The sequence below is a fragment of the Micropterus salmoides genome, unplaced genomic scaffold (assembly GCF_014851395.1).
Source record: "Micropterus salmoides isolate LMB-PRFRI ecotype aquatic unplaced genomic scaffold, ASM1485139v1 Ms_hic_scaffold_8, whole genome shotgun sequence".
Taxonomy (NCBI): domain Eukaryota; kingdom Metazoa; phylum Chordata; class Actinopteri; order Centrarchiformes; family Centrarchidae; genus Micropterus; species Micropterus salmoides.
In genome coordinates, this window is record NW_024044570.1 from 17,101,216 (window position 1) to 17,126,786 (window position 25,571).

The following is a 25,571-nucleotide window of genomic DNA, read 5'->3' on the forward strand; positions in this document are numbered from 1 at the left end:
AATACTGCACAACCACGAACCATAAATATCTGTTTAATGTCTGGTTCAGTAATTAGTGCTTCTGTCAGCAGAACAAAGCTTTCTTTTTCAGGGAAAGGAGGTGATGGTGGTGCTAGTCTAAATGCTGGTTAGGCCTACAAAGACTCATATCTTAAGACCATGAGGAAGGAACATTTAACAGCTTTTGATATTATTTTATATTCAATTCAATTACCCAGTTAAATCTTCTTGCATAGAACGAGTAAGACACTCATGAAGACGCTGTACATAATCAAAAGCATGTAGGCAGATGGCGTGGCCTTCAAGTGCAAAAAAGGTCAAAAGGTGCATTGATTTACATGTACAACAAGAAATTATTAGTTCGCTTTCAATATTGCTAAAAATGAAGAGGCCAGAGCCAGAAAATTGAGGTCGCCAATAAATGCTATTAGTAGGAGATGCTGAGGGGTGAAGAAATCAATATGGCAGTTTGTCAACCTGCCTCTCAGAGGGAGCAGGACTCGGCAGCAGAGGTAAGTGTGCCCTGTCAGCAAAGCACATTACCAGAAATCAAAGGCCAGAGAAGGCCTGAAGGAAGGGATGTAGATGTCTCTTTACAAAGGCCACACTTTGGTAATTAAAACCTATTTTATCAGACCTGTCTTGTCACTGTTTTTTTCTCTACCACTATTGACTATCCGTTGCATGCAGAGTGATCACTAATTTACCTTTAAATAAATGAGCCAGGGTTATTTAAATTCCTGTATTTGTCACGCAAAATGAAGCCAAAGACATGGCAGGATCAAATAAACACTGCCACTTGGTATCATCTATATGAATTATTAATTCTTAAGACATGGGCATTGAAGGAAATACAGTCTGTCTCATTTACCATCACATTGCTTCAAGAGCTAATCTTAAGGAGCTGGCTGATCCTTATGACCAACAAGTGTTAAGTCCATGTGGCAAAAAAAACCCCATTACAGCCAAAGGACCTGTTGTCAGTTCATACACTTTAATATTCGTTGCAAAAATACACTTTTACAATGTAATGACTTTAAAGACACATGCACTGGAGGCTGATATGCTAACAGACGACGCTGTGAAAACATCCAGGAAAGTGTTAGACATCCAGGTAGTGTTAAATAGTCTATTATTTGAGAAATCCTAAACTTTCCATGAAATTTTAATGGAAAGTTAGCTTTCCAAATAATCACTGTCAGTATTATATGTCAGTGTAATAACATGCACAACTGACTCCTTCAATGCAACTTTTAAATCTTAAATTATTAAACACAAATTAACCTGTGCAGTCAGACTATGGGAGCATTAATGACACAATATGGCACTTTTGTCAACAGGTCCACCAGGCTATCACCTTGGGAACTGTTGTATATACAGCAGCTTGGCAGACAAGAGTGTCTTGAAAACACATTCAAAATAGTGATTTCTTCATGGTTTAGTATGGTGCGCCTTCGTCTTCTTTGTATGCAAAATAGACTGTGATGGGTCCAACACTTGTCTGCACTGTTTCTGCAGCTCCCACCACCATCCAGCAACCAATGCCATAGGCCAAACAAGGGATGCCTGCAATAAAAGGAAACGGTGATTATGTAGCTCTGCAGTTTAAAAAATATATAATATAATAATTGTCTGTCTCTAATAATAAAGTAGAATGTATTTACTGACCCAGATTAATAACTTTCAACATGGTGAAAAACGTGTCTTCAAAGTCCAGGTTCTGTGGAGGCGCTTTGGTACAGTGATATTTTACAAAGGGGAAGCAGCCTGTTCTCAGGATGTGGTAGTTGGATTCTTGGACTCTCCAGTTAAAGTTGGACAGTCCAAACTGGTCATTGTGGACGGCGCTGTAGCGGACACAGTAGGAAGTCCACGGCGGGAGTTTACGCTGCAGCAGGTGGCAGGTCAACACCTCTGAGGCAGCTGGCCGTGGGCTTCTCCTGCCAAATGTGCTCGGAAACAGGGCGATATTTACAAAAATGCCGTGTGCCTTCCTCAAAAACTCCTTCATGACGTTAACGTTAGCAGAATAGTTCACCTTTGCTGCGGTTCATGTTTTATCATCTGGACTACGTGTAAATTACTCACAGACAAGAGCGATAACTAGCGGATGAAATGTAACCTTACCGACATTTTAAAATCAGCTTATGTAACGTTACAACGGCCAGACGTGCTGCAGCTGTACGTCCTTCCAAGCGGTTGTGAAAGGAGTACGGTGCTGCACACAGGACAATTTACATGAGCAGCCAGCAAACAAGACAGACAGTTCCTGTTAGTGAGCTGAAGTTATCCCGCTGAAGATACCCCACTACACGTCCGGATACATATGTTGAATAACATACAATGTGTCTTGACCTGCAAGACGTGCAGCTCCCTGTGCAGGCTTACGTGCTGTAATGCTTGCTGCTTAACCTGGTACTATTGCTAAAGTCATCCGGTTGGAAACGCAGCGCTGAGCAGTTGTTCCTCTTCACCAGAATCACAGGGGCGACTACTACCTGCATTTTATTTATATGCACTCACATTACATGTTGACTGGATATTAGAAAAGTGCCCTGTGTGAAATGAAGATCGTTCAGTTTGCACTATAATCACCCCACGAAACAACAAAGATTAAAATCCAATTTAGCTATCCAAATGTTTGAAAGTAATGAATGACATTACGTTGCTAAAACTACTCCTTTTCTACGCTGTTGTTAGAGATTTCCTTCTGCTGTTATATTTACCATATTTATTAAGACAAGAATGATGCACTACAATAACCATTGCTAAATAAACCTTTTGCAACTTTTACATACACTGACCTGAGTGTTTGTTTGGCTGGTGACCACATGAACACCACCAGCACATCCTCCTCTAAGTACAAACTAGACAAGATGCTATTTGCTGAAATCCACTGATGGACAGCATGCATAGCAGCAACATTTGCTGATCAAGCTAGCTCACATATGATACATTTTCAGATTAAATGCTATATTAATATAACATATTTATTTGCAATGTTGACATTAGTGGCTAATTATGTAGCATAGACTCAGAAAACAATGACAATAATGTATAATTATGAACAGCCTAAATCACTAGCACAGTTATATCATTTTGTAAATTTTAAACAACTAAATACTTTATTTCTAAAAACACATTATATTTCACAATATACAGTTTGATAAAGAAATGCGTATTATCAACTTACAGAAGTTGAGAAAGTGATTGGAACTCATTATCAGACAACCAAAGAAATGTGTGGCCACAGGCTCACAGAGGGAACATATGGAACTGTGTTATGTTGTATGCATCTGAGCACAACATCAAGATACTATGCAGTGTATACACACTACATATGCATTTTATGTCACACTAAACACACAAAATAAAACAGCTTTTTATTATGTCATTGCAAGAATACTTAATACATTCATGAATGAAGCCTACAGACTCCACAGTTGAATTACCTTGTGCATAGTTTACTGTACGTCTTTAATGGTTGTCATTTTCCAATTTTTAATTATAGTCAAGCAGTTAACACAACTCACAAAACCAGTTATTATAAATGTCCATGCTAGATTCTAACAATGTTTTTCAGGAATTTATTTGACTATCTTTGTTTGATCAACACTGATTCATCTCCAGAGTAATTTGACATTAAAGTTGGGTAAAACACGAAGACCTAACTTGACGAGCGTAATGCAAGTTTATCAGTGAAGCTGCTGTCTAAGTGGCAGGTTTATCGTCCACCGCTCGCATCTTGTTCTGAACAGTCATCTGCAGTACATCTTCTATGTCCTTGATCAGCTCCTGAACACACATAACAAAAGATAAAAGAAGTGAAATGAAATTACTACCCATTCAGCAAAAGCATTCCAGCTGACCACAGGTTCACTGAATCGAGTCATGATATAATGAGGAGAGATCGTTAAGTTATTAACATGGTACCTTAAAATTGGTTTCTCCTTGCATTTTAGAGGAGGATATTTCCTGATGAATAACTGACAGATTCCGAGCAAAGGTCACCAGAGCTCCCTGGAGATCTTCTGCGATTGTTCTATTAACAACACCCCAAACAAATGAGTTTACTAATGTTCCCCATGTTGCCAAGCTAAGAAACAATCACCTCCTGTTCATCTGATGGTGGTGGTTAAATGAAACTTTGAGCAGACAACATCTTCAGTCTTTAGGGGGATGAGCACAGCTTGATATAACTGTTGCAGCACTGTGTAAGCTAAAGGATTTGAGTGATAAATATGTTAAATAACTCTCTGTTTAACAACTTCTAGAGTTTGTAGCAACATTTGCAAAGCCAGAGGTGGCATCTTAATCCTCTAAAAGACTTTACTTTACACTCAGTCTGGAGAACCTAATCCTCTGCTGTTTTATCGTGTGTTTGTCCATTTCAACAGGAAGAGTTAAAGCTAACCTAAATGGGCTCAGAATTCTTTCTCCTGGCGATGAACTTTAAATTTCATTAATACTGTATGTATATGCATTTTATGCATTAAGAAATACTTACATCATTCCAATACTGCATCGCTCACTGCTGTCATAAGGAGCAAAAACAGTGCCTTGCTTCTTCTGAAATTTAAGAGTCACAAACACACATTCAAAAGAAGAGCTCTATCATCACATAGTGTAGATTAAAAGAGTACCCCACCAATTCAGCATTGTGCTTGTATAACGTTGTAGGACTCCTGTTGTACACTTAGAAAACAAAAAATCAAAATCAATGCAGCAGAACCAATGGTCATCTTTTTCATTCCACTCATTCTTCCTTCCTTGTCAAAACATGGTGCAAACACTACCCAACAACTGCAACTTGACCACTGGCAAATTAGTCGGAGATTTGGGTGTCTTATGCTAGTAGCAGCTTATGTATCCTTGAGCTGCTAGCCTCAAACAGAGATGAGGATCGGGTTGTAGAGGTCTAGTAAAATCACTTCTTTATAACTGTGGCCCCCCACACATTTTTTATTTATTTTCTAACTTGTGGTCTTCAGACCCAACCGACGCTGACTCAAGTGACATCACTTGAGGCAATTTATCAGACTTGACACAGCTCCCTCTGGGGACACAAAAGGCTTTCTACACCAGTTTCCCCCCCATATGCAGTGGTACTCCCAAGACCTGTAAACAGACTTTCATGTTTATAGAAACCGATGGAGTTCCCCTTTAAATCACTCTTGTACAAAGTTGAAAAATAAACAAGACATAAGAATGAGATAATGGCAAAAAGTAAATTTTAAGTTTTTACCTTCATGTTAAATCCTATGCCGTGAGCCTTGCACATCATAAAGAACACATTATGGTATAGCATGGAAAGGTTGGAGTGAAACAAGTGGCTCCCAACAACTGCATAACGATTAATCACAGGAGGCTGTAAAAAAAAATTATTATTATTATTATTATTGTTGGCATTAGTCTTTCTATTAATTTACAACAAGGCACAATCCTTTTATGTTCTATTATATTTGGGGTAAAGTATAATAAGTGGTGGTGTGTGTAAAATAGGTAGAATAGAGATGGCTGAAACCCATACACATGTCCTTAGGGTCACTGTTGAGTTTGGGGAGTGTGTGTGATTAGTAAACATGATGAGTGTGGGGCACATGTGGTAAACTGTTGGGCCTTTCTTAATTAACTGCGGGGAGGAACAATTAATGTTTAGAAGACATGCCAAACACAAGATGAGCTTAATTGTATGATGCCAATCAAAGAAACTATTTTTGGGACTGTAAATATTTGCATTCAATTTGAGCAAAAGCACTGAAGAATGCACAAAAGGACTACTTAACGCACAATAAATATCACCATAATAGAAGAGTTCTGAGCTTGTGAGTGTCGTAAGTAACACTACAGAGGTTGATTACTTAAAAGTGGCAGGGCTCAAGAGGATAAAAATGTTCCTGGTTCTCAGGCACCTTTGGGAAACAAAAAGAGCAGGATTAAGCCCCTGTGAGCTCAGGAGATAGCCCGTAACTCACTGTGATGGCTATGTGTTTTCAGTTATCTAACACCAGGACCCTCACACAACAATAAAAGTGTCCAACAGGGATTTAATTGTGTTTGTAATATGCATGCCCCTAATTATTGCCACCTCTAAAGCCGTCAACCACTGTGGTGGCTCAACTGCTGTACTGAAGCACCAGGCCACCAACTAAATGAATGTTTGATAAAATAATACATGTTGCAGATTAACAAGCATAAACTCAGGCCTACTGCTAATAAAAGAACTCTATTGTTTTATGCTTGGCACCAGGTTGATGAGGTGTTCAAGCATGCATACACATGCATAATGAAAATGGTATGAATTATTAATGTGTTGATTATTTAGGCTCATCTATCAAAATGATAATGAATTCAGCACCTAAACACCAATTGAGCTAAGTGCGTAATTACAGTATTTAGTTGTATTTAACAAAAATAAAGAGCAAAACATTGATCTATCTTTGTGATTACTGTTGTGTTATAATAATATCACAACATTGTTAATATCATAATATTGTTTTAGAGCTGGTGGTTTGTTTAATAAACAACATAATGATTTTTGATCTATTTTTATATATATATATATATATATATATATATATATATATATATATATATACATACATATATAGTATACAGCATATACGTTATATACAAATATAGCATTCAAAATACTGCTTAAAAGTTAAGCAAATATAAAAATGTACTTTGGGTGCAATCTGGTGTTCACAGCATTTGTCTCTGATTGGCATTGGCACTTCTAAACAGCCTGCGCGGCAATTCAGCGTTCCTCCAGTCATCATCAGAAGCATCTGGGTCATGGCCAGCTGGTCACTGTATGTAAGGTCCAGATCAATAGCCCACACCTGCAAACAAGACATCATGAACTCTGTGTCACAGCAGAGAAAAACAGACACTATAAACTTAATAACTCCAATTTAATCACAAAAATGGAACATCAGGGTATTTACCCCACCAATCCTTATAACAAGAAGGGTCAGTACCTTTTAATCCTTACAATGTTATCCATGTTGAGAGGCAGGGGAAAGGAAAACACAGTTAATGATGTATGCTAGACAGTTTTAGGTAATTCAGTTGTTGAATGACACGTGCACAAAGTAGATCCTTCCCTGAGTATTTGGTTTGCCATGGGCTGGTTTGTTTGACTCAGATCTCATGAGAAGCTAAGTTCAGATATGTATGGTAAATGGCATCATTATAAGTATATTAAGGGGTCAGGTATGGTCGTAGCCGTCTGCTTAAACAGGGCTAATTTTCCCAATAATAACCTAATAGCTATGCCCTCTCTTCAAAAGTGGCAAATAAATCACCAGTGAAGGAGTTGTTAATAACTAAGTGGCAGTCGACTGCCTCCTTCTGCTGTTCCTATTTGTCAAAGTAAACGCTCCTGCCACTGAATGCAAATCGCTGCCTGTCTGAACCCTGCAGTCTCTGTAACATGAGCACTTCATCTCCACTAACACAAAGATCTCACCATATACAGTAATTCTCTCTTATTTTTATTAAATTCAAATATATTGTGAAACATAGGTCATAGTGTAGGGCAGACAACTAACGTTTAAAAAAAAATCAGTATTGATTAATGTGACAATTTGTTTCCCGATTAATAATTTTTTCATTGGAATGTCAGAAAATAATGAAAAATGGCCATCACTTTTTCCAACGTGACGTCTTCAAATGTTTATGTACAACCACAGTCCAAAAAACCAAAGATATTCTGTTTCCAATGACAGAGAAAATCAGTAAATCTTCACATTGGAGAAGCTGAAATCAGAGAAAGTTTGACTTTTAGTAGTAGATCAATTAATCAATTATTATAATTGATGTTGATATTTTTTTGTTGATTGAATTATTGATTAACAGCTCATAAGTTCAGATCATCAAGTTCAAAACATAATATCTGGATTATTAAGGGGCTGTTATACAAAAAAACCCCTTAACAACACGTTCAATGAACCACTAGAAGAAACACCCAAAATAATGTGTTAAAATATTATAGTGATAATGAGTAAATATTGTAATTTCAACATCTTGACTAACATTTAATGTTGCATACAAGCTATATGAGAACAATATGAAAGAGAATATTCAGTTTATGAATTAAGTGTTACAAACAATCAACACAACTGCAAGCTGTGTACATTCATGTTTAAAGTCATATGTACCATACTCAGACACCTTTACTGTCAGAGGTGCAGTAGCTACCACTGGATAAATGCTAGTCTCTATACATCCGTTTGATACCTGGGGCTGAGTGATGGACACACTCCACCACGCCACTCACTACAAAATCATACTCTGATGTCTCATTGTTGCTCTTTAACAAAGCCGTGGGAAATGTAAGCCTGGATTGTACCTGTTTTCTATTGCCTTGCATTTTCATTAAAAACCCTGATGCTGCAGCTGGGGCCCCACCATTCCACAATGTGAGGAAAGACTGCAAGGGCAAACATATGTGACCCACTTCTTCCCATCAAATAAAGTAGGCAGCTTTTAGCAACAGGTTTGAATCTAAATTGATGTTTAAATCCAGACAGGTTTGCCCATGTGGCTCTTCTCTGTCTGAGTGCTGTGTGTGGGGAGATGGTTAAGAATCTCTCTTTAATGTTCCTGCCTCTATTGAAGCACATGTTGTTATAGTCTATTCTTAATTATGCTGTCAGTGAATCCCTTTCAATTTTGGGTCAACACTGAAATTGAAAATTAATTTTAAGGCTGTCATTATACCACTCTAATCTGTAAAAGAAGATCGCAGCTTCTGTTCCCATGATGTATTTGAGAAATAGCACATTTTGTGATTTGTGTCACTAAAATTATAGTTTAGTTTGACTATATGAAATCATGGATTGGAAAAAATACTTTGAGATATATTTTAACTTAAAATGAAAAGAATGTGGTAAAATCCACAGTCTGTGTAAAGACTGCTGACAAAAAATAGTTTTAAATCTTAAAGGAACCAAGAATACTAATGCTATAATTAAAAAAAAAAATCACTTAAATTCAAAAATATTTTAAGTTTAAGATACAAATAGCATTGTCTGAACACTGCTTTGCTCACTGTCTTAACATCTAATCCATAAGATACTACCCTCTAGTGGCAAGCATGCCCTTAGGTACTGTCTACTCCAAATCCATTTTTTGTTTTACTGAAAATCCATTATGAATGCAAACATAAATAAATCTTCAACAGTGAAGATAAAAAATATACATAGAAGACATTCATTGAAATCCACAATAAGAGGAAGATGTATTGCCATCTGACTGATTTGAAAATCTGAACACATTCAGAGTCCTTTTTCATACACTTTTGGAAAGCTGTAAAGTAGCTCCAGTGCAGTACCATATTATAAACAAAGCATTTCATTTTACAGCTCTGGATCAATAAGCAGTCAATGTAGCCACATGTTAGGAGCAGAGGTTAAACCATCATAAACCAGTCCATTTCCAATTTCATAAATCAAGAAGGTTTCATCAAAACTTAATCCTGACAAATGGGATAAGGCTTCGATGGCTGCTCGCTATAACAACAAGACGAATTTCAGCAGACCACTGAAGGTAACCAGCTAGGGGTTAAGTACTGACAGGGCATCCCTGTGAAGCTGCCAAATCACTCTAGAGTGACCTATTGTATGAAGGATAGGTGCCTCTGAATTTCTCGGCATTGTAAGGTTAAAGGGCAGGCCTTAAATGGTTGAATCAGTGTATCGACACAATAAGACCTGACAGTTTATTAGATAGCCTTGTGACACATTTGGTCCCTGTGTCCACTGTTTGCCTTGCCTGTTTTTCAAATCCCAGGGGAGCAGTAGGGGAGACACCTATCTGCCCATATGGATCCCTGATCCAGCCTAAAAATCAATCTCTTTCACCAATATAGTGACATAGACAGCACGTGTTCTGAGCACACCCCAGACCATGATTACTGTGGCAGCATGAGCTCTCACCTTCTGCTCCATGGTGTTGTGGTACAGAAAGGTAGTCAGGTCCACCGAGACATAACCCACGATAAGGCGTTGTAGACAGGCCTGGCCCACACGCATGCAGATGGAGTGCAAGGTCTCTGGGTGTACAGAGGTCTGAGGAACAGTGGAGCCTATAGCTTCCAGTTGACAAGAGCCGTGAAGCTGGTCTCCACAGGACAACATGGTCACCTCACCCCCGGGCTCTAGTAGCAGATCTACTGTCAGACAGGTGACACTGTCTGAAGGTGGGTAGGCCTCCACCACACCGCCTGGACGCACAAAGTGAGAGCAGAGAAATGGCATACATACAGTCCACACAACAAGATGTTGTCAATGATCAGAATCCAAAATTCTCCTAGCAGCTGTTTAACAACCAACATGAATAACATGAAAATAATTTAATTTGTAAGTTCACATAGGCATCACCTGGGACCTAGGAAGGATGTAGGAAATTACTGTTAGTATGTTTCATATGGCTGTATTTGCAGGTGAATAGCATTCAGTGCCTGACAATAGGTTTCTGACCTTGCCTGAGGAAGGTCTTCAGGAAGCAGGCCCAGGTGGGATAGCAGGAGGTTTTAGCAGGCCAGGCGTAACGGGCAAGCCACGCTGGGATCTCATCTAAATATCTGAGCAGTACAGACTCCTGCATAAAGAAGGTGCATACATTAGGGCTCTACTGAAAATGAGTTGGTGACAGATCTGAAGACATTATGTATGTTTTTTAATTCAAACACAAGTCAATAGCAAGTCCGGGCTACTTTATTTTGTCCCATTATCAAAGCTTTCTAGGTGTCGACTACAATATTGGAAATGCCCTTGTGTTATCCGGATGACTCCAGTGACTGCTTGTTATCCTTGAGACCTTCGGTGGATGCTTCAAATTCTGTGTGAACGCCTGATGGATACTGCGCGAGGGTCTATCTGTGAGTGACAGCCTATTATCAGAAGGCCTCAGGAGTCTAATGGCTTTAACTCACAGCCACACAGACAGCACCTGCCCTCAATAACAACTCTCTCCACTGGGCAGCTGATGAATGCCTAAGCTAACCCCACTCTATCTGGGGATCAATCAGGGCTTGACTGGGATCGATATCACTCTTGTTTCTGTAACTAGGAAATGCCATAATGGTTTCACCACTTAATTATGCTGTTAATTTCTAACTTTTGTTTTAGGTGTCTCTTAAACAGTTTCAGAAGTCAAGCACTTCAAGTAGTAAACCTTTTTATACCATATGTAATGTATTATAAAACTACAATTGAATACTTATGTTGACTGTATGAAAAGTCCAAGTGCGGAGTCTTCCTTTAAATACAGGGTTCTGTATGTAATAATGTGTATGGCCATTAGACAGGAATTTAATGTGATCATACACAATGAAGGATGTGAAAGATGAGAGATGACTAAATTCTGAATGGAAATAATGTCTTTGTTCTTTCGTCGTTCTATCTAGAGCGTTACTTTGTTTTGAGTATGTGCTGTCTGGCTTCACTGGAGACAGGACTGGAGATTATGCTGTTGATATTCCAGTCATGTAACAGCCATCATCATATTCAAGTACTGTAAGAGGCGAGGTCAAATGCTACACAGTGATTCCCCCTATACAAACCATAAAGCACACAATGGTGCGGCAAAAAGTGTAAGGGAACGGTTGTCATTTTCAACGGAAGAGCAAGCTCACCCCAGGACTTTGCCTATGCAGTTCACAGAAACAGCAGGACAGGAGGAAAAGAAAGAGAGGTATTTTGTAATAAATTATTTGGACTTAAACTGCGTACAGTACCCTGTGATAGGATTCAGTCCTTGCTTGGTGTCAACATAAAGCCAAGCAATCTGGTCATAAATAAAATAGATGTTGCCCTGCCTCTTTGATTGCTATTGCATCCCGCCGTTACATAGTGAAACAACTGAGAAGCTACAGTGAGTCTTGGGAATAGAGGGATATAGTCTGACTAGTCATGCATTTTGTATGAATATTCACTTTTTGTCCCACCACAGCTTCAGCCTCAATCTACTTAAGCCCAAGCCTAATTTCATGTGTAATATTAAATGAAACTATAAATTGCTCCCTTGTACTCGCATTATTCTCATCCCTGGTTGAATTTAACATTTAAGTACAAGGGCAGCAACATTTCCTCTGCTTAAAGACTGCACAAAATGCACTTCAAATATGACCTTCGGTGAAATGAAAGAACAAAACAAACACTGGATCCACAGAAAATGTTTTAGTGTCATATTAAGGCATTTCAGGTTAATTATGTTAAGCCAGAACATTATATATTTAATCTCCTCCAAGCAATCATGCACAATATTTAGACAGAAAACATCTGTATGAAATGTGCCTGTACCTCTTAAGAGGTAGTGATTATCAAATGACCCATTTCGTTGACAAACTTAACCTAAATAAGGTGTTGCTCAAGATCTGTTTGTACACAGCGGGACAAAAAGAAATACTCCATCTGTTGACGCTATTAGGTGTAATTTTTACCCTCTTGTGCCTAATGATCCGTATGCAAGCTGGGTGAGCGCTTAAGTGTGTGTGTGTGGCCCCCTTCAGGCATTGCATGGGTGCAGATCTACATGTCTTTAACCTCTCTCTGTGTAAATGCTAAAAGATGCCTGGGGGCTTTCTGCAGGAGAAAACGTTGTGCTGGGGGCTTAACAATATGCAGAGAAACACACTGCCTTCCTAGACTTCTGTGGAAGCTCCTATAATGTGGACGTGATCCCTCCTCCTTCTTGTGGTACCCTTTTAGGCTTTCTTTTGCATAGCCAGAATGGATCTGATTGTTGGTATTATTGTGAAAAATCACATGGCAATCTTGTGAGTCAGGCTTCTTCATGCTGAGCCCATCAGAACAAACAATAATTAAAAAAAATACATGCACGCAGTCTGTCTAGACTAAGGCCAAATCTACTCTCTAATCCCCTCTCTGTTACAGTGATTATAAAGGGTATGAGACATTCCACTGAACTGTAAAACATATTTCTATAGTATACACTTCAATTATCACTTATTTGTATTTATTTTATGGTAAACAATGATCTTGGTAAATAATTCTTCAATTACTTCATTTGATAATTTGTGCTTCATTAATAATTAAGTCAATTGCTACTGTTTTCATAAACATAGCTTTAAACATCTAGTGCTTAAATGCTTACAAATATTCAGCATTGTGTCATTGCCATTGCTATTAGGTCTACTTCTTTTCAGCAAAATGCTAAGTTAATGAGTGTTATATCTCAAAATATACCGCCATGTTCAAACATCCATCTACAGTTTCTGCTGTGAGGAGAGGTTAGCGAGAAGATGCACCACTATAAAATATTCATATCTTTCTATCTAGTCAACAGCATTGTTCTGTAATCTTTCAGCATATAGAGCCAAATTGCTGTCTTAAATATATACAAGTATAACAGCAGAAGGGCGATGTAATACATTTAAGGGGCTAATACATTTTAGGGGAAAACAACGTCATAACAAAAAAAAAAACATGCAATGAGGAGCACAGGATGTGGGCTTTGCTTTGATTAAAAGAGCAAGGTGTAGAATAAAGGCCAGTTAAAGTGTTGTGTCCATATGGCCCAGAAGCCCTGAGGCTGTCGGCCTACACTGGGGGCCTCGGCACTCTTCCCTCTCCATGGGACCCCAGCTGGTGAAACAAACCCCATTTACTTTCCTGTGCTGCCTCAGCCACCATTATGGACCTTGGCTGTGGCTCAGCCACTCTCTGCCATAATTAACAGCACCAATGCCACAACAATTAGAGCCCTGCACCACACATACACTATGAATCAAAGAACGAGCTAATAGGAACAAAACAGAGTGAGCCATAAGAAGCTTGAGATGACTGCTGTTCGTTCAAATGGAATAAAAAGTAAAATCGTTGTGCTCCAAGCCCACAATCATTAGCCTGTAATTAGTTTACACAAAGCTCCCAGTTAAATGGCAAAATACGGTAATTAACACATGACAGAAAATCAAAGGCTACTTTGTAAGCATATGAGAAATAAGAGCCAGGGGCTCAGAAGCTGCGTACAGATTGCATCTGTACTAAAAGAATGGTTTAACAATGATTAAGTACATTTTATTTGTTTTGAATAGGTTTGAGATTAAATCTGAATGTATTTTTTGAGGACAAGGTAAATGTTGATATTTTGTGGAACAATTACAATGTCACACAGTATTTGTACTAAAGTGTTCTCTTTACAAATAGCTCAGTTCCATCCAATGAGTGTTACGGACAGACAGAGACAGAGAGCTCAATGTTGTAACGCTAGAGCAGAAGTTTAAAGCATCAACATCAGCTGCAATTAAGGATTAAAGTGTTTCGTGTCATTTGTACTTCATTATATTATCTGAACATTTGCAATACATTGTATTTGCATTTGTAATAAAAATCAAATCAGTTGTGAATCTGTGTGACATTAATCTATAAATACATATAAACATGTACAGAGAAAGAAATGTTTTTAATTGTCACTGCCAGGTAAATTAGGGCATTACTACCACTGGACAGGCTTTTGTTCTTCCCAACACCCTGACACTAGTTGATGTGTGTGTCTCAGAGAATGGATAATGGCTGTGTGTACAAACAGATATTTTATGTATTGATTTAATGTTCTGTGGCGCTGGGGACAATGCTCAAAATACTGTACTACAGGGACCAGCATTGTGACTATTACGTTAAGACATCCTACTCTGGGCTAAATGATGGCATCTCTCTGACCCCACTGTGACCTATGCTTTTGTTCATTCTGTCTCAACAAGGAGAACAATCTCCATTTTAATATCTTGCTGTTACAGTAATGTTATCTGTTAAGTATCTAGTTGTTGCCATGTTAACTTTAAATGGCCGATTCCTCATTGGGATTAGTGTAATAATAATAGCAATAAACTTTATTTGTATTGTACTTTTCTAAAACCAGTTTGGAGGGAGCCATAAAAAGAAGACATAATAGTAAAAAACATCAATTTAGAAAGAAATAATAAGGGAAATAAATAAAAAAATAAAACAAAACCTACAATTCAAGCAAATTCAATAAAAAACATTGCATAAAAGTAAATGTATAAAATGTGCTTTAAGAAGTGGTCCCACAGTTTATGACAGGGAGGGAATCATGTAAAACTCTAAGTCATATCTTTACCTGAATCCATTTTGTGTTCCATAGCTCAGGACCATAACGATGGTATTCCTGCAGGGCCCAGTTATAGCAGCTAAGATGGCATATATCACAGTATGCTGTACCTCGGCCACCATGCTCAGAGTCCATCTTGAAGAGCCAGCGCTGCACATCAATGTTTTGAGTCATAAGCTCAGCCAGAATTTCATGAAGCTAAACCAAGACAGAGACACGTGAATTGCAAACTAAAATAATATAATAAATTACAAGTAAAAGTTAATGTGAAAATGTGTTCTGTGTTCTCGGGCACTGATAAAGGACCTCATGCTATAATGGAGTCTGTGTTTTTTATCTCTGACCTGGTTTAGCGAGTAGATGTCTCCTTGACCAGGGGGTACATCAACCTCTGCCCCGGAGAAGATCCTCTTCCCTCCAGATTTGGTCCCATAGATCTGAGCAATAGCTGGTTCTGGAGCCAGGATTGGCACTCCGAGCTCATCCGCAACTGCCAGATCATCCACATGGGCCACTCCACCCACAATGTAGGTCTGCTTCCCTTGGATCAGGTTCTTGATGCGCTTCAGGGTGCGTGGACTGTACTTTAGCAGCGTGGACAGGCACATGTTACGAGTCTTAAAGAGAGGAGGGGAAAAAGATTACTGCTGGTGCTAAGAGTTCTAAGTGTGTCTTCCAAGGGTTGTTTCTTGACCTGATTTATCACTGTGTACACACAACAGATCTATTATTGTAATAGCCAGCAGGGTTTTGACCTTTCCTGTATTCCAGCAGGTTGAATTGATAAAAGCTGCCTGTGGGAGGCCTCCCCTATCCTTCACATCTTTAATGTGTGCTAGCTATGAGCTCCTTGGGAATATAACTAATTACTTCACATCTGTATTTATTTGATCCACATGGAATTATCCCTTCTGTCACTGGCAGAATGCGCTGCCAGCCACGGGTAGCAGTGATTCATCTCAGCAACACGTCTGGCACAGTTTAACAACAAAACAGCAGGAAAATCAATAGAAAGAAATGAAGAAGACCATGTCATGTTGCACATTCAATCTAGTGCAAAGGGATATAAAAAGATGAATAGAATTGCTGGATGTAAAAAGACAAGACAACTTGATTTTATTGTATTGAGGTAATCAAAACAATTCAAATATTTTGAAAAGCAGCAGTTAAATGGAATGAACAGTTAATTAAACCAACAAATATAGAATTTAATTATTTACTGAACCCCAGCTCGAGAGCATTAAATGTATTTTAATTATAACTTAATATAGCTCTGGTGTGTTTACTGAGAAATAACACAGATGTTTAATTTCAAAAGTAGTAAAAGGAAATTAAAAATATTAAACAGACGGCTTGTAGCTCTGACACTCACAAGACAACTGTAGAATAGCAATCTCCTCTAGTACCCTCTAGAGGAGAATTCACAAACTACAGATGCTGGGATGCTTGGAGCTCTGCAGAACAATACAATCGATGTCTCTACAGCTAATTCCAAGATCCTGCTGAAAACAATCATTCTTTAAAGTAAATGTGTGCACAAAATGGGAATGTTATTGACCTTACCGGGAAAAAATCTACAGCCTCAGGTGTGAGGATGATAAAGCGTCTCATGCAGGATGAGGCCTGAGTGGCCCCGGCATCAGCCCCCTCTGTTGCTCCATCACACTTCAGGAGGCTGGTGTAATAGTGCACGATGTCGTCTCCAAGATGCCGCGGACATACATAGATCACCTCCACATTTTTATCTAAAAAAACACAAAGAGTACTTCACAAATCACAGTTTACAATAAAGCATAAAGAGAAAGTCAATGTGTGTATATGGTGGTGAGGCTGCTGAAAAGCTCCTACCTCTAATATCACACAGTCTGCTAATTTGTATGTTCTGCAGGACAGCATATCCACGCAAGTTGAGTCGCTGGCACTGAGAGTATCCTGTCAGAAAAAGGTCACAAAAATGTGCACAAGACTTTCAAAGACAGATTCACACCATCTCAAATTCGCTTTATTCAAAATCTGCAGCGCTGTACAACTACCCTCAGATGTGTGCACTATTAGACTTGGGGGTGGAGTAGTTAAGTCTAATCACACAGTAGTGCAATCTGATAATTAATTTAGCTTAATAACTAGCAGGTGCAGTGTCTGTCGTGTGCTGGGAGTCCTGTTGCACCATGTCCAGCCACCACTGAGCTAGATCCAGTGGTACCTCCAGGATTTTACTCAATGTCTGTCTGGATTTCTGCCTGAGAGAGAATCCTCAGCTGAATCAAGGTAATTAAATGATTGGATTCATGCTAATTAACAACAATGGGGTTCAACTTTCTAATTATCCTTGCTCACACAGCACTCTCTGTAGCCACCCCAAGTGCAAATAAAGCATTCCATCTGCTAGTAATTAGGCTCAATAATTTTAGACAATCGCTCAATGATTTACAATGCACATGCCTGATTACAGTCTAAACGTTTGTGCCATGGTGAAATTAGAACAAGAACGGATCATAGCTTGCACTCTTCATCTAGTGCAAAAACACAGCCGCTTCTTCCTCTTTTGTGTGTGGGTTTTTTTTTGTCACAGCAATAAAATAAGACCTTTGTGCCTCTCAAAATATTCAACATAAATGGCTTTTCATTTGCTTAATCTGCAAATTAAATGGCGATTGAGACTAAATTGTTCAGTTCCCTGGCATGGGGACTGTCATCATCCTGTGAGTGGTTTCCTGCAGAGAGTCATTTGAACGAGACAGAGTGCCTCCACTGGGGCCAGAGACTGGGGCAGCAGAGTGGTGAGACAGAGGATGACTACAGCTAGATCAGATGTTTGTGTGTCTGTGTGTGTGCAGCCGGCAGAGAAAGCTACCTAATGAAGGGATGTGGATAATGGTCCTCTTGGAGGACTGGATGTGTTTCCAGTTGGCTGCCAGATGCTGGGGATGGAGAAAAGGAGTGATCAGAGAGGGGACTGCTTGAGTGTGTACACACACACAAACACACAAATCATCACATCACTGCATAGTTATAACACATCAAGCCTATCTCTCTCTGGGCAACAGAAGCAAACCAAGCATAAAATACCACCTTAATTAAATTAAGCGTTTACTTTAGAAACATCTTCTCACAATTAATTCAATCAGCAAGGTACATGATGCTACTGCCAGGGGAAGATTAGCAGGCTTAATTAACAGGGTATGAATGTTTAAAGAGCGAGAACATACATTTAGTGCATGTATACCCACACACAGTGATGTTAAAACTAAATGAACTTGTAGGCACTAATTAATACTGTGTCAGAGCTCAAAAAGATGTTCAGCCCAGATGACAGCCTAGAAATGACATCTACACTGAGTGGGGAAAAAATTTACAGAGCATTATGCATCTATAGAAATTGTGCTGTTATACTGCTCTCTTGAAGAGCTAAACAGAAGCATATTTTTTATTTCTTGAGCTTAAAATTGTAAAGTTCTGTTATGGCAGAAAGAAGGAAAAAAAGTATTTGAAGGCATTGATCATAAAAGTTTTGACAACCTAAAAAAAAAAAGCAATGATGTAGTAAAATGGTCTTCACAGCTTAACAAGATACAAACCGCCATAACATCTAAAAGCTAGAATTTAATTATCTAGTCAGTTTTAAAGTAAGATTTAATTGCATTCAATGAATATCCCATTCTACAAACATTACATTATGCCACTGTATTTACAATCATTTCAGCGGCAAAACAAAAATATTCTCTTTACAATCTGTTTTAATTTCAAAACCTAATATCAACACAACATTAAATTTAAATATTGAAACAATTTATAATATTTATAGCATCATTATATCTTTAGCTACTGTTACATGTACTATAATTGACCATCAGAATGGATTGGGTACCTTTTTTATCCTAATAACCACTGTTTCTCCATTTGTCTTCTTTTGCTCTAAATGTGGCTGCAGTTTTATTTTGTTCATCCGTCTCGCTCTCTCTTTCTGCTGTTTCCCTCTTTTCATCTAACACCTATCTTTTTTTTGTTGTTCTACTCTGTTCATCTGTCTCACTGCTCCCCTCTGCTGTTCTGTGTTTCTGTTTATCTCCTACCAGAAGTACCAAAGCAGCATGTTTTAGTGCATTCTTATTGACACGGCATTGCCCCATTTCTGTCCTTACTTTTACAATCATTTACTCAAAGTAGTAGAGATTTTTAAACAGATCTTTGAAAAGATGTTGGCTCAAACACAGAATTTGATTGGTCCTTCATAAAACTGTGAAACACAAACACAAAGTGGCATTTAAAGGTTAATCAGATACTTGAACGTCTTATTTAATCAATATAGAAGTCATAAATACATTTTGGAAAAAAGAGAAACAAAGGCAAGCTTTGAAAAGGTGAAAGAGTAATATTAAGTAAGAGATATGGAAAAAGACAGAGAAAGCAAATTTTTATGTAAGCAACATCACCTGGGCTCTGCTACGGAAATTCTCCAGTTGTCTGAAACGCCGGGCCTGAAGGGCCTTCCTGACACGAGAGATCTGAGTGTGCATCAACCATGAGATGGCAATGGTCCCTGCCGCCCACTTGCGCCGGCAGTGGTGCAGGTAGGCTGTCCGGGCTAAGTAGCGCCTCCAGCAGGTCTGGATCTGGATGACAGCCGCCTCAGTGCCTCCTTCTCCCTTGTAGCGCTGACCTGGGCGTAAGACCAGATCCAATACCTCCTCCCAGTTTTCAAGCACTGAGAGGAGGCTTATCACTGGAGGAGCCTTTCTCCAACCATTACTCCAACTACAGCCAAACTCCACTAGCCGTTCCCCACTCACGTTGGCCAGAGGCACAGCAAACTCCCTGAGCAGCTTTTCAAGGGCCTCCAGAGCATCTACCACACTGCTCCAGCACAAGCTAAAGCTCTGCTTGAAGTGACAGAAATCTGTTGCCACTGAGTTGACCTGGCCCTTTATGATGGTAAAGGGATATTTGCTGATGTTTACAGGTATATTCTACAGAACACAGGAAAACAAGTGAGAGTCAGTCAACCTTTAAAGACTTTAATAATACAGTTAAAGGAATTGAAATATTGTCTTTGATCACTTTCTTATTCTTGATGTAATTGAACATCTATATAGCAATTACAGTATTCTCACCTGTAGGCTTTTAGGGATAAGACGGTTGGTGCCTTGGATCATACCCATGTGATCCGTGCTCTTGGGAGAGGGAGGCGGTGTCTTGGTGGTCCAGAGGGGAGTGGATTCCCTGCCAAATGTTTTGGAGGCAGATCTAGGTTCTGTTTTCCATTTCAACTGCTTGTGACACGTGGACTTCAGACCTAAAGTCACAAACAGACAGGCTCAACTGCACTCTTTCAGTGATTAATCAGAGGCAACCTCTCATCACTGTCAAATCAAGTGATAGCTGTCCATAGTCATAACATAGTCACTAAAGGGTTTAAACCAGAACACCACAGAAACAATGAAATAAAGGGAGGGCAAAACAGAAGACAAAATGCAAATTGCTAGTGTTGTTGTTGACCACATGCACCAGTCAACACTATCATAATCATTGTATCATTGTTTCCATTAGAGACATATTAACCACATTTATAATAAAATTTATTTATCTCCAAAGATATAGAATCTTAGATCTACAGTCTTTGGAGAAGCACTGACCTATAGAAGAATATGAATCGTCTCTGGGGTGAAGAGAAGCAGCCTTGTGCTGGATCGACATATGAAGCAAACGTGTATCTGGCACTGATGAAAATAAAGAATTTGTAAAACATTGTGCTAGCCCTTATTCATAAAAATGTCAGCTTAAGATAAAAAGTATATATATATACTGTATTTATATGTATGATCAAAGTACCACAAACATCAAACACCAACTGACACACAATCTATGAGCATTTGTCTGCAGTATAACAGCGGTGAGGTGTTGGTGATGAAATGGCAAAATGTCTGTTTACCTCTCTGTAAGTCTTCTTCAGGCATTGCCAGGTTATGCTGTCCCTTTGATTCAGTGGTCTGAAGACTCACCACAGGGCCAGTGATTATTCTGTTATGTTTTGCCTAAACATAACGTGTATAAGATCAGAGGTTGTACATCTGATATTAATAAAATCAAAGCAGTCCTACCAGTAAATAATAAATAAGTCTCTTATTGGTCCAGTCCTAAAAGGTTGTTGCCCACAGTAAAAGAAGCCCGACTCTTGCTTCATCAAACTAAAAGTAGTAAAGTACAAGTTGAGAGCGTGAACATGTTTGAAGTGATCGTTTTTCTTTAGCAGATTTCTTTCTTTTCTAGAGATTTTTGTAAGTATAGCAGGTAACCAACCATCAATCAGACTCATGCCAGCTTGGTGATGTAAGAAAAAAAAAAATTCTAGCAGAGTGTGTTTAAAGCGGTTTAAAGCAGAGGCCCGGGATAGCCTACATGATTGCAAACAATTGATTAATTAAGAATTTAGGTGAGCCATACAACTGGCACTGGTAAAGTTGTAAACTGTCCTGTAACCCATTTCCTACAGCAATTAATCACACAGATAAAGATGAATCTTAAAATACTGTAACTCAAAGCAATTCTGTTCTGCTAAACATATATACATTTTTAATATATGAGACTGCATCGTAATGAAATTAAAAGTAGATTTAATGACCTAGTTTAATATAAACAGATTCTAATGTCTCATTACTCAGAAAACACAAAGTTTCTGCTGCTGATTCTCCAGACTTGGCACCTCATGTCCTCTCCTTCGTTCTCCTCAGACCACTGAGCTCTCTGACAGACCACAGGTAGTAGCCAGGTGCTGGGAGAATGTCCCCTCAAAGGCACACATCTGTTTCAGATGGGGTTGGGAAAAGGTGGCACCTTTAGTAAAATTGCTAAAATGCATAAGCACATTCCCTGGCATGGGTATAGAGTGGAGAAGAGCTGGCCTGAGTTGCAAGAGGAGGCAGCAGGCAGAGAGCCAGTGGTTAGCAGTTGGGGAAGCTACGGCTGTCTTATTGGCATGCTGGAACAGGTACCCACTTCTGTCCTGAGACAGCTGTAAACCAGTAGCCCATAGCACAGCAATCAGGCGCCCGTTTCTTTAGAAGAATGCTGATGTGCTGCAATCTGCTGCTTTCCGCTTTCTGCAGCCAGCACTTCCATCTCTCCTATATCAGAGTGACAGCCTTGGCCGCTATTGCTCATGTCAGGTATAGATTCCCAAAAACGTATTGGAAAAGAAAGTGTGTAAAACATATCTAAAACTAATGCCGACCTTTGCAAAGATTAATTTGTTTGCTGTGACAAGTGCTGGCTGTCATCACTAAGCCAAGTGACCTTTACGCCACTGTCTCTCTCAAGTATGAGACTTGAAGCATCTATTAATGCACACCTGTACCATCACTCTTCACCCCAGCATAAAGTGTCTATTCTGGCGGATTAAGGGAGTAAGTATCAGGGAAAGGAAAAATTACATCCAATTCATCTCCATTGGTTGTAGCAGAAACTCTTGTAATGCTTCCTAATCAAATCTTTCCTAAGGCATGTGCTGTATGTTACAATTAATATCAACAATGAGCCAGGACACAGGAATCAATTTCTTACTGCACGACCTAAATAACTAGAGGACATGATTTTGATTATAGTTTATCATTATAGTTTTCCAGCAGTAAGACTAAAGTGTGATGAGAAAATCTGCTCTATAAGAAAGCCAAAATACCAGATGTAGACTGATTTCCACAACAAATACAATTCTCAAAAAGAATTGTCCTGGTTGTTAAGATTTTATTTTTATTTATCCTTTTTTTAACCAGAAATGTCCAACTGAGATAAAGTATCTTGTCTGCCAGAGAGACCAGGTCAGGATAGGCAGCAAATAAATGTAATAAAAAGATTTCATACAGTATAGACGGGAACACATAACGTCACAAAAAACATACCAAAACACAACAAACGGATACAAAACAATGTAGATCCCCAAGATAGATATTTCTTTACTGTTAGAGGTTTAGAGTTACAAATGGCACACACTGAGTTCTCCCAGTCAAATAGTTTGAAAACCAACAAGGTCACTAAAACCTACACATTTAAAGACCACTGAATCAAACACTTTGGATAGATCAAAAAATTTAAAGGGATCATTATGGTTCTCATTTATTACAAAGATACAATTGGATTAACTGTCATCCACTCCATGATTCTCATGTAGACTACTCAAATGCAGTACATAATTATAGGAGAAGCAATCAACTACCCTCTCAGTTCCGTAAAAAGCCTCAAAGGCTATAGTTATAGTTATAGTAATTACTTTGACCCACCAGGAGTATCACAGACTGGCATGAAAGTCACATAAGTATACTTTAAAAAAAATTTGTAGCATCAATTTAATGGAAAACATGCATGGTTTAAAAATTAATACTCCTAATCTAAAGCTAAAGTTGAATTAATCTACATTTATAGACAGATTACTTACTACATTTGTGCTCCTCTTGTAAATATCAGGGAGTGATATCCCAAATTTCTGGTGCATTACAGCTCTGTTGTTTGGGTGAGTGGGATTACACAGCACACGCATGGTTAACGCTGACTTGTGCTAAATTAGAGAGATAGAGGAAAGGTTTAAAAACTTTAATTATAATAAGATGCACTATAGAAACAGTAATTGCAATATTAAATATTTAAATGGTTGCATATTTATGCTAGCCTATTTCTGTTTGTCTCAATTGCTTCTCTATCATGCCTTGTCAAAATTTACTTGTCTTGCCTGTTTTAATGTGTAATACAATGGAATAGTTAACTTAACTTACCTGCCTAAAGAATATATTACTAAGTAAAAATAATAATAATGGGTAATAATAATCTACCTTTTCCCCAGGTGAGAGCCATGGAAGGTCTTCCCTTTGTGGACGCACATCTGGGATACTCTCCAGAGAGGGTTTCCTGTGTAATGCTCACAATACCCATCACCAGAATTGATGCAATTCGAGGTCTAACAGTGAGATGTTGAAGGAGTATGTCCCCACTGTAGACAATTATTCACTAACAACACATGTAAGCTCTTCCTTACTTACCATTTTGGGATCTGTGCTGTCTTTTTGTCTAGTGCTTCAATGCTTGGAAGAACCAGTAGCTGCTTAGTCACAGTTTTCAGATAATCCTCTGCACATTTCTATTAACAATTAAAGATCATAGAAGTTGTCTGTTTGTAATTCAGCTAAATTTGTCTGATGTGTATTTAATATTATTGTTATTAGTGCTTGTTCTGAAATATCCTCACCCTGATGCTACTCTCTGTCTTGCGAATGACAGTGTCCAAGGCCTTAAAATCCAGTGTTTCCCCCCCCTCATTGATAGTGATTTTCTCAATACTGCTTTTGAGTTGTCTCAAATCATCTTGAACCTGTAATATACAGTTCTGTTATGTACATACTGTGGAAAACTGACCTAAACAGCCAACAACCTATCCCCAAGCCAAAGAGAAATGTTAACAGTTTATCAATCAAACAAGCTTGTTATTGTCTGCTGCATTGTGGTCACAATTCAGATAACGTTAACTTCAGAAACGCCAGACAGATTACATAACTAGTTAGCGTTAACTAGCAAGCAAAGTGAGTTAGCTATTTTGTTATTAGCTAGCGTTGAGTTAAGGTAACGTTAGACATTATTACCTCATGTAAAAGTGCTCCCAACTTATCCTCGCTTTTAAGAGTCTCAGACATGTTTTAGTATTTTTAGTACGTTATATTTAATATGACTCAAACATTTGTAAGGGTATAATAATGAAGACATAAACAGCTAAAGTTAACCAAACCAGGAATCATGTAACCACGACAACGAGAAACCAACTGATACACTTTCACTTATTCCCCGAGTACGAACTGTCAGACACAATCCCACCTTCCTAACATCTGCCATATTACGAACAACCGGCGAACTTTCGTTACAATTGGCAGATACCATTTCAAACCACGGTATATATATTAATACTGGTTTAACCATTAACGTAATCATTTATTATGAAGGTTTTGGTGAAACTGAGCTACTGGGGGAGGTGCTTTGCCTGAACAGGCGAATTCAGGGCACAGTACAGTAAATAACTAGCGCATTTAGCTGTCATTAAACATCTCGTTTTTCTGTATATATTATCCCATATTTTACCGTTCAATCCCGGTGTCATCCAGTTTAAATATTTTTTAAATAAATCTCCCGTACTTTTAACCTTTCTAATTTAAAAAACCCGCTGGTCATATTTTAAATATTGCACCCCTCCAGTAAAACAGGTCGCAGAATGTAGAACATTAGATGCACACTCTACAGAGTACTTTACTCGCATATTGCCCTTAAAAATAGATACGTACAAACCGAAAACAATTAATTACGATATGCGAGTTAAGACTGCAACCTACAGTAATTCTTCTGCATTAATGACTATACTATACTTTTCGGCATTTTAGTATTCAACATTAATAAATTAGAGACCAATGTAGACTGTGCTTCTTGCACAAGGATTTAATGAA

General features: G+C 38.5%; 2 protein-coding genes and 1 long non-coding RNA gene across 6 annotated transcripts; 1 reads left to right on the forward strand and 2 right to left on the reverse strand.

Annotated features, from left to right (window-relative positions):
• Positions 1-972: 972 nt before the first annotated feature.
• cunh15orf61 (chromosome unknown C15orf61 homolog) lies at positions 973-2,413 on the reverse strand. Its single transcript, XM_038706932.1, has 2 exons — positions 1,669-2,413; positions 973-1,566 (listed from the first exon to the last, which is right to left on the reverse strand). Exons 1-2 carry the CDS (start codon positions 2,009-2,011, stop codon positions 1,439-1,441), a joined length of 471 nt encoding a protein of 156 aa, XP_038562860.1. The 5' UTR covers positions 2,012-2,413; the 3' UTR covers positions 973-1,438.
• Positions 2,414-2,971: 558 nt separating this feature from the next.
• On the reverse strand, positions 2,972-25,148 carry iqch (IQ motif containing H). 4 transcript variants are annotated; one of them, XM_038705487.1, is made up of 21 exons: positions 24,723-25,140; positions 24,332-24,454; positions 24,126-24,223; positions 23,919-23,994; positions 23,528-23,647; positions 21,032-21,134; positions 20,736-20,819; positions 20,214-20,395; positions 19,536-20,069; positions 17,957-18,023; positions 16,951-17,034; positions 16,666-16,847; positions 15,447-15,719; positions 15,112-15,252; positions 10,488-10,608; positions 9,945-10,231; positions 6,687-6,845; positions 5,246-5,368; positions 4,508-4,569; positions 3,934-4,042; positions 2,972-3,795 (listed from the first exon to the last, which is right to left on the reverse strand). In XM_038705487.1, exons 1-21 carry the CDS (start codon positions 24,771-24,773, stop codon positions 3,712-3,714), a joined length of 3,063 nt encoding a protein of 1,020 aa, XP_038561415.1. In that variant the 5' UTR covers positions 24,774-25,140; the 3' UTR covers positions 2,972-3,711. The 4 variants fall into 4 exon arrangements, with proteins under 4 accessions (XP_038561415.1, XP_038561414.1, XP_038561416.1 ...); XM_038705486.1 differs by having other exon boundaries at positions 15,112-15,300; positions 24,723-25,135; XM_038705488.1 differs by lacking the exon at positions 3,934-4,042 and having other exon boundaries at positions 3,707-3,795; positions 15,112-15,300; positions 24,723-25,139.
• LOC119893377 lies at positions 17,141-24,251 on the forward strand. Its single transcript, XR_005442799.1, has 2 exons — positions 17,141-17,370; positions 23,930-24,251. It is a non-coding gene; the product is annotated as an uncharacterized LOC119893377 (long non-coding RNA).
• Positions 25,149-25,571: the final 423 nt, after the last annotated feature.